This window comes from Gekko japonicus, unplaced genomic scaffold, assembly GCF_001447785.1.
Source record: "Gekko japonicus isolate JY-2015 unplaced genomic scaffold, Gekko_japonicus_V1.1 scaffold1123, whole genome shotgun sequence".
NCBI lineage: Eukaryota > Metazoa > Chordata > Lepidosauria > Squamata > Gekkonidae > Gekko > Gekko japonicus.
Genome location: NW_015165858.1, coordinates 599,826 through 609,507, shown reverse-complemented (window position 1 = coordinate 609,507; position 9,682 = coordinate 599,826). Strand labels below are relative to the sequence as shown.

The 9,682-nt window shown below is 41.4% G+C and overlaps 1 protein-coding gene across 1 annotated transcript; it reads left to right on the top strand.

Moving 5' to 3' along the window:
- The first annotated feature begins 489 nt into the window (after positions 1–489).
- Positions 490–5,617, top strand: LOC107110417 (uncharacterized protein KIAA1211-like). Its single transcript, XM_015411198.1, has 3 exons — positions 490–553; positions 4,301–4,448; positions 5,286–5,617. The coding sequence occupies exons 1-3, from the start codon at positions 497–499 to the stop codon at positions 5,426–5,428; spliced, it is 348 nt and encodes a 115-aa protein (XP_015266684.1). The 5' UTR covers positions 490–496; the 3' UTR covers positions 5,429–5,617.
- The last annotated feature ends 4,065 nt before the right edge of the window (positions 5,618–9,682 follow it).

Genomic DNA, 9,682 nt, shown 5'->3' with positions numbered 1-9,682 from the left:
TATTTCCTCAGTCCTTTCAATTGATCTGTGTCTTACGGTAATCACCATGTCATCAGCATAAGAAATTTCCTGGATATCATCTTAGGAACATCAGAGATGTGTAGATTGAAAAGAACTGGAGTGAGGACCGAGACCTGGGGTAGACCATTATTCAGTTTCTTTCGCTTGCTGATTGACTGACCCATAATTATTTGGTTGCTTTCATTGTACTCATGTCATCTCATGACGAAAGTCTGACTACTGGCCTGCTCTCTGTGGTACTGTGTAACTCTGATGAATGCTTTCAAAATGGAACAACAGTTTTTCTTTCTGTGTGTGTGTGTGTGCGTGTTTTAAGTAACTTCCCTCTCAAATTGTCTCCACAGAAAAGAGTGTGCCTTCTGTGAGTGCTGTGGATGTTGCAAGAGTGGAAAGCCAGACAATACCAGCCTGGGTTACTATAGCAAAGCAAAAGCAGAGACTCATAGAACAGGAGCTGAACAGAGAAGAAAAACCCATGACTTATTTTAAAACAGATGCAGAAAAGCAAAAAAAAGAGACGGAGAGAATGGAGGTGATGACACCTAATCCACGTTTGGTTTCTTTCTTGTGTTGCAATGGCTTTCTTTTCTGGGATCTCTTGTGATCACACATTATCATTGTCCTGATGGTGTGAATTTAGCCACAGGATGTGAGGAAGGTTAGGCTGAGTGATAGTCACTGGCTGAAGGTCACCCAGTAGGATTCTGAAGCATGGCAAAGTAGGATTTTGAACCTGGGTCTACAACACACTGCCTCTCAGTATGAACCTAAAGCGCTTTGACGCATGTCAGTAAGGCTGTGTATAGACTATTTAACTTTTGCTAACGTACTCTGGCTGAAAGGATTATGAACATCTTCCTTGCCAATCACATGTCCATTTCTGAATAACCCAGGTTTATTTATTCCACACAAACCATTGCAAAACTTGCAGTCTTGTTCATTGACAGCTGCAGGCACCTGTTGGATAGTACCTTTTACATCTTACAAATGTATGTAGCTGCCTTATGCAACATCAGATCATTGCTCTTCCTGGCCCAGGACTCCACTCCAGTAGGCAGCCAGTCTCCAAGGAGCTCTCTTATCACTGCAGGCACCAGACATGATGCCCTTTCTTCCATATGATGCAGCTTCTGCATTTTCAAATGAGTTTTTTGAGGGGGTCGTATTATGTTTCATTTTATAAAGGGTAAGCACTTATCTTCGTTAGTAGGAGTGCTTTTGTAGCTTTGTTAAGTGAAAGGCCATGTCTTACTTCCAAAGAAAATTGGAAAAGAGTGTACACTATGCATCCCTCCCAAGCACCAGGATGCAGATCTCCCATGGTTTTTTTCTTTGTTAAAAATACAGGAAGTGATTTTTTTTTCCATACGCCAACGCTTCCCTTCATTCCATTTATACAATTGCAATATTATGATTGCTAGGAAGAACCAAGTGCCTTTTAATTGCCAGTGCATTGCTTCTGAATGTTGCTCATGCAGCATCGTTGGCATAAGGAGCCACTTTTAAATCAGATATTCATTCCGTGTGGCTGTGTGCTTTACAAATGTGGAAATTAAAATGCAGGCTGCACCCACAAGGTGCAAAAAAAACATCCATGCCACAGCAGCAGCAAGCCAGTGGGAATGGCATCTCCGCAGACCTGTTCCACTCCTCCTCCCCAGAGCATGGCTTGACAGGGAAAGGGGAGAAAGTCCTTTAAAGGGATGGAAAGGAGGGAACAATGTAGGACACTGAACTGCCTCATGCCATTTTGCAAGTGGTGATTCTTAGCTCGCTCCCTCCCATATGGTGTAAAGGATGGAGTGTCCCCACAGACACTCCGTAGATTCCCCTTTGAACCAGATTGAACCAGATTTATCTTTAATCTGGTTTAAAGGGTAAAGCCCCAGGAGCGTCACAAGTTGTGGATGTTTCCCTTTAATGTGGAGACTTCCCAGTTTCCAGGCAGGGAAAAAAATCCCCCCTCATTTGGAATGAGCCACAGTGTCAGTTTGGAAAGTGCCTTAAGTTCCAGTTAACAGGAAGAGACCCATCATACCTAATTTTAGGAGTGTTTGCATTTTTTCCTGAAAATATCTTTTTAAAAGTTTAAATCTTCCAACAGGGAGTGCACAAGTAGTGCAAAAAAAATTGTTACATGTACTACAAGTATAAATAGTTGTAGGATCAGATATTTATATACTACTAGCCACGTGTGTCCCCCATCAGCGGATAACTAAATCTGTGGATCAGGGCCACAGAGGCTAAAGAGATTTTCCCGCAAACTTGAGCCCCCCCCCCCCAGGTTTGCAGAAAAAATGGAAAATTAAAAAAAAAAATCCATTGGGGAGGTTAAATCCACCCCTCCAAATAAAAAAGCACTCTCTAGGCAAGTGCAGAGAACGCACTTACCTCCAACAGCACAGCTGCCTAGGAGCCATTCTGGGCTCAGCAATAGAGACATGGCACCCACGGAGCCACACTGGGCCTGGTGGTGGAGGAGGAGGAGGCTGCCAGGCTCAGGAGTCGCATCAGACTTGACATTGGGGAGATATGGAATTCCCCCCTACAGCTCACAGCAGTGGAGGGTGCCCGGTAGCCAGCAGCAGTGGAGAAGGACACTGAGCTCAGGAGCTGTGCCTGGATCCCCCCCTGCAAGTTTCCACCTCCAATGAGCCATAAGGGGAATCACCAGTGATGGGGGGAGGGATTTCCCCCTCTCTGTGAGTATTGTGTGTCCCCACTTGTATACGTATATTTTACAATTCATTTTGTCAAAAAAATATATTTTCCCTGAAAAAAACAAGGTACTTTTTCACATACCTATAAAGACTTGAGGTGGGATTAGAAGTCTTAGGGCTTCTAAAACTCCAATGGAAAAAAATGTCAGAATATAGAGAAATTAATCAAGTGCGTATACGCCCACGCACATAAATTTATATACATATACACACACACACGGTCCTGAATGCCAGCACTGTGATTTAAATTTGGAGCTAGGTTGCTAACTCATGGTTAGTGCACTCCTGGAGATCTGGGAGGTGGAGCCTGGGGAGGGTGAAGTTTGGGGCAAGGGAGAGACCTCAGCCATAGCAGCCATTTTCTCTAGGGTAACTGACCTGAAGGTTGGCGAGCCTATTTGGAACGTCATATATGGAAAAATGATACAGCAGTGCTGTTTTAAATGAGTTTTACCCTGTTCTGTTCCTTACATACAGCTTCCCTGGTGAATGAATGTTTCTGCATTGCATTGTGATGATAACTAGTGCAGTCTTTAAATTGTGAAAAGAAGACAAACTATGGCAGCTGGTTTAATCAAAATTGTGCACCTTTTCCTGTGGTTCATTTCTATGTTGAATGTTGCTTTTGGATCAGACCTCAGCACACAATAACAGCTTACTGATTTCTGTAAGAAATTTCCAAAGAGTAACATATAGGGAAACTATTTTCCAGTCTGCAGAATTTCCTTTGAATTGTCCTGGGTAGATTGACTTCAATGGGCTTAGAAGAGTGTAATTCTGCTTAGAGTGTCACTGTTAATCATTATTATGTAACCCAAGAGTCACTGTAAATTGCACTGATTTTAGCAGTGTACAGTTTACTTACATATGTGCACACTTTACCTTTCACTTAACGGGATAAACTCATCTTCCAAACAACGTTGATACCTTTAATTTATTTGAATGTTCTGGAAGATGTTTGTACATTCAGTTACACATTCGCTTTGGGAGGTGGAAGTGATTCTGAGCAGGGAAATGGTTGGAAGGACCTTCCCTACCCCCACCCACTCAAACTAGCAGCCTCTTGAAGCTGCATTGTGGTTTCTTTGTTTTTGTGTTAAACAAACCTTTGGGACAAAGCTGCAATAACTATGTGGTACTCTAGAAAGAGCAGGGGGTATTACTGTAATGCCAGAGTTTCTTGTCCATCACATGCCTTTGTCTGCCAGGCTTTCTTTGCATTTGTCCTCATTTCCAAAAAGGAGCAGAAATCACTGAGTAATTTGTAATGGTGATTACAGCCTATTTCCAGACATTTGTAGTTGCATAATGCAAAATCTAGAATAAAGATTTACATCCTAATAGTCCACAGAACATTAAGATGTTACGGAGCGTTCATAGCGCAAATGACATAAACAGGGCAGGCAAGGGCCACGTGACAGGATTATTCCATTCTTGAGAAGGAGAGTCATAGTTGCTCTTGAATTTCTTGTGTTATTTTAAATCCTTGGTGTGGTTCTTTCATGCTCCCTTATTTCATCTAGCACTATCCTGTTTTATGTCCTCCATTCCTTTTTTAGGAAGCTGTCAAGCAGCAGACAGACCCCACCCCGAGTACATCCTTGCCTTTGCCATCCACAGTTCCTTCTGAAGAAGAGACAAAAGAGACAAAGTCTAATACACAGGAGATGTTGCCAAGATCTGGCTTGCTGTCACATCCTAGCCCTGGTATGAAATTGAGCATTCACAATGCTGATATAAATCCCAGCACATGCAGTCCCTGAGGACTGAGTTCCACTCTTAGGCAGCGGCTCCCCCCCCCCCCCCAATCTCTTTCCAGCTGCAACTCCTGTACCCCAGGAAAGCAACTCTTGAGGGTAAGAAGACCTTGTAGAAGGGTATTTGATATGGCATGGGGGCCGCAGCTCTGGGTGGGGAGAGTAGAAATGGGAAACACCACCTCCAGCCGCTCATACTAAAACACCATTGGATCCAAGCCAACATTCCCAGTTCGTATTATGTGTTCATAATATTGGGAGTTTCTGCACCTTTAAGTCTGAAAAATGCTGCTCTTTGTAGCCCAAGTTATTCACCTGTCTCACCTGTCCTTATTGTGAGGGCCACTTCACAGCCTTTCATTTTTAAAATGTATACCTAAAATGTCAATGGGATGAGTGTGTCTGTAAATGCACGCATTGCATAAGCAGACTCATGAGAGAGTTAGGAGTGGCTCCTGTTCCTTGATGAGTGCCTATTTGGTGGCAAATCTAGTTTTGCAACTGCATCGTGCATGGAACACCCCTGAGCATTTGGTCAAGCAGTCCCTACCAATGTTGTTTTTAATTAAATTTGTAAATTAGTAGACTACAGAATAGCCTTTGTAGCAGATGCAAAGATATTACTCATAGAACATTTATGACAGACAGAGTTCTCAAAGTTTTACTGCAGTTCCCTAATGGCACCTCAGCATGGTAGGAGAACAGTTATGATGATAAGGGGAAATCATGCTTAACTGCTGGGCACTCAGATGCTAAATTGGAAATATGATTTTTGTTTTCTGCACAGTTCAATATTCAGTGCCGTTGGAAAAAGAAGATACGAAGCTGTTTAAGAAGGTCACTCATTCTTCCTCAGATCAGCCATCGTGGATGGAACTTGCCAAAAAGAAATCTCAAGCTTGGAATGACATGCCCCAGATGATAAAATAGCGCAAGCATTTTATACTGGTAGTAGTTGCTACTTGGGATAATTTAACACACTGTTTAATTAAATTGATGAAAACCAGTTAATCACAATGAAGTCTACAGAGCATCAAAGAGGCTTTAAAACAAGAACATGGAAGAAGAGTTGTTGACCACATGTTTATATGCTTAACCCACTTGAAAGCTATTGTAAAGGCCTGCTTATATCTTGAAGAAGCCTCAGAAAAATATTCTCCTGTGGGGAGGTACTGCTTACTTTCTGCATTTCTTTTCCCCTGCGGTGTGATTTGTCACAAACATGCCTAGAATATTTACTAAAGTTTGTTAAACATTGTTTTACTAGTTAGTAAATTATCCTCTGTACAGATGTTTTTGACCACATGAATCTTACAAGCAATTTCAAACCCAAACGTTAAACAGTAACAACTCTCTATACAGTTCAGTTAGAATTTAATAATAATTCCTCTCTGGAAACACATGTAAAATAAGCTAGCCTCGGAACATCAAACAGAGAAAGAAGAAAAGTGGGTAGTGTTACACAGCATTTATCTCCATTGTACCAGTTTAGTCTCCCAGCCTACTTTATTCATGAGGTCTGATCTGACACTGCTTCAAAAGTGTCATGTGCTCCTTCCTCTACCTCCTCCACACACTTAATTAGTTTGGTGGTAGTGGTGGTGGTTATTTAATCAACACACTTTAAAAGCAACGATTGCACTGGGAGATCCCACGTTTGTCCAGTTCCCAAGTAGGCTCTACATCACAGGGGCAAGAAGGTCCTGCATTTAAAAGACGAGATCTCTGGAGAAGAGGGTATTTGAGGGAGCGCTCTTAATTTTGTGACATGTTGTGGTCTTTGGACGAGAAGCAGGAACTGAGCAGACCTGTGGGCTATAAGATGAAACAGAGTTGACAAAGGGTTCATGCCCAAGAACTAGACTGTAATCTCTCTTATCTTCGTAGCCCAGTATTCCAAAATGCTGGGTTCATACCCTAATCTTCTGTACTACTGGAGAACACTGGCAACATCCGCAGTACTGAGGCACAGCTTTCTAGAGTGTGCATGCTCTTAAGTTTTGCCCATTTACAAAAGATGCCCTTCTCCAGGCTCACACACATCACAGCACAAACTAAAGGTAACATCTGCTAGTACCTGCTTCCTTACCCTGGCAGCTGGAGTGGTCAGAGCTGATAAAGGAAGACATTTGCACTAGACTCACACTGTTGTCCTATACAGAGTTACGCCCTTCTAAGTCCATTGAAGTCTTAGGTCTAGAGGCTTAGAAAGATGTAACTTTGCTTAGGTTTGTACTGTCAGTGTCTGCATTGGTGCTTTTAGATGCAAAATACTAGTCTCTGTTAAGGAGAAAGAGAAGACAGCATTTAAAAGTTTCATATTTAGATGAGACTTTTAAGATGAGACTTTGGAAGACAAAGCAGAAAGTTGTACATTGCCTACCTTTAAAGTACAGTGAAGGATCAAGTTTATATGAATACCTACAATGATTTAAAGTTGTTTGGGGGAGTACCTTTGATTCTGCCCTCCTGTGTTACAGTTAATCTCCAGGGGAGGAGGGAAGGGGTTGTTAGTATGCATTATACTAATGGACAATTTTCCAACTGTGGTTCCTTAGGAACTTTGCAATACTTGCCAATAAAAGAGTAGATTCTATGTGAGAGAATACACACACACTACTGCTGCAGTTTCTTTTACTGTGTTTGAAGGTGTGACATGATGTGGTGTCCTGTAGTTTTGCAGAGAGGCAGTAGAACAATTGGCAGGCTGTAAGCTTTGTATGCGTAAGGCTCGAGGGTCAACCGAGCAGCATCTCCCATTCGAAGGAGCAGCTTCTCACTTTGGAAGGCAAAGCTTGTGTCTGCCCTGGTGTGTACCTGAACCAAAAGCCTTCTACGAGAGACCATCATTTTTAAACATTTCAGATTCAGGATGTGGGTTATATTTCAGGCTGGTTTTATAGTATTGTTGTCAGCCAGAGCTAAAGGAAGCTTAACTCTAAAATGATGTGCCCTTTGGGCAGGTGTGCTTGTGCGTTGAACATCATTTCAGTATTGAGTACCTATATAAAAGGCACATCTAAAATGTGTGCTTTGATGGTTTTCAGCAATACACCTTTTATTACATGCCACCGAATAAGGTTCTAGTGGTGTTATTCCAACAAAAAACCCACATTCTGGCAAATCGGCAAAAGCACTTACTTTCAAACACAGGGCTGCAAACAACAGACAGACTGACAGCAAATGAAACACATGTTCAAAGATCCCCCTTTTCCTGACTGTTATTCAGAGACCTGTTTATAGTTAACAAATACTGGGCTTCATGTCAAACTTAGAACAACATTGGTACAAAACTGTTTCACTTTACATTGCGTCAACCAAACATTTAAATTTGGCAAACCAGGTCTGCAGTACTCTGCACTACTGGGAAAAGTAGCTTACATTTTACATTAATGGCAGGGTGAGGACTTTTAAGACATTTTAATTGCCTTGTAACTGGATTGTACTTTTCATGTCAAAAAGCAATTTAGTGCCCTGTTTTCGTTGTCTAGGAACTGCAGCAACCACTTCTGTGTACTTTTTTTGTTTAGAGGAAGAAATGCGAAGCACTGGTTAGGCCTCGGCTACGTTCCATACAGTAACTAACTGCTAAGTTAAATTGCAACAAAACTAATGAATGTGAAGAGGAGGAGGGATTTTGTTTCCCCCCTGATGTCTAGTAAAAGTGATGGTGCATGTATTCATGGATTGAAATGCAAGACCAGATTTGGACTGGAAACATTTCTGACTTTAACTCATACTCTGTATATTTTAATGATCTATGTTTTTAGAAAGATTTTAAACATTTTGTAGATTTTGAGACTTGCACCATTTCCAGTTTTGCTTAATGTAATATAATCTACCTCCTCCTAACTTGCATTTCTGTAACATGCCGAAATATTTCTAAATATGCTGCTTGGAAGTAAATCCTGGTCAACGGGGTTTACTTCATGGCAAGTGTGTTTAGGACTGCAGCCTAAGTTTTTAGTCTCCACTACATGATTTTTAATGTTGTATAGAGAATTGTAATAAACTTAAGAGTTCAGAATATCTTGTTTGGACATTACTTACTATAAGATGTTGGGTTGACAGATATTAGATATCATCCACAGATGTTAAATGTGATTGAATTCTCGTGAAACCAAGTACAATAATCCTAAAAACTTTCCCCCTTACTCCTGCCTATAGTGTGTGTGTGAAATCTATATTAGACCGTACATTCAGTTTCACACTGACTCTGCCTTGCATTAACTTCTATGTGCTCACAATTGGAGGCTGACTCCAAATAATATGGAAGTGGTATTGATTGGCCTGCTTGCTCTAGGGATGGTTGGTTTGCCTGGCCTAGGATGGACTACTGTCTTTCTCTAATAGGCGTGTTTACAGTTTGTGGATATTCTGTGACTCAAGTTTGCTCCTGGATGCCCAGGTGATATCAGTGAGTAGGACTACCTTTGGAGAACAGAGAACAGACCACTGTCCTCATGGCTTGCTGATCTCAAATCAACTATTGCAGCATATTTATATGAAAGACAGCTCCAGAAATTGAAGCTGGTGCAGAATCTTTGATGGAATAAAGAGTATATTGTTTCAGAGATCTCATGGCTCTGCACTGCCTGCCATTTCATGTCTGGGACACACATTGACCTTTAAAGACCTATATGATGTAGAGTAGGAATATTTTGAGGGTTGCCTTCTATAAAAACCTCTGCCTGGTAACTCAGATAATTCTGGGGAGCCTTTGTCTACTTACAAGATAGGGTGATGGCCATAAACAACAGGCCTCTTCAGTCATCGGGCTGTAACTGTGGAATTGTCTCCTGAGGGCTATTCATGTACCCTGATTGCGAAAAGTTTATATACACATTAAAACCACCAGGTTACTTGATAAATCAAAAATGAGGACAGTTGTTCCTCTTCTTTCCCCCCCAAATGGGACACAAATTGTACTCCAAAATAGTTATAAACCTTTAGCATTAGAGAACAAGTCAAACTTTCTATACATGGATGGGTCATGGCGCACTGATTACTATAATAGTCTGAAAATGGGATTTTATTTTATTTTTTACATCTAAAGCTCAAAACACAGTGTCTCATCTTTTAGCAAAGGAGAGCTCTCCAATGGAGAGGAAATCAGGCTCTACAAGAGATAGACATTGGGCGTAGTGATTTCTGTATATCCTCCACTTTAATCAAGCTTGAACT

What these genes read in the sequence shown, in the direction of transcription:
- LOC107110417 (XM_015411198.1), top strand. Translation starts at nt 497, where the DNA reads ATGACTTATTTTAAAACAGATGCAGAAAAGCAAAAAAAAGAGACGGAG. An exon ending in AAGAGACGGAGAGAATGGAG is followed by an intron (nt 554 to 4,300) that starts GTGATGACACCT and finishes TTCCTTTTTTAG; the next exon opens with GAAGCTGTCAAGCAGCAGAC. An exon ending in GCTGTCACATCCTAGCCCTG is followed by an intron (nt 4,449 to 5,285) that starts GTATGAAATTGA and finishes TTTTCTGCACAG; the next exon opens with TTCAATATTCAGTGCCGTTG.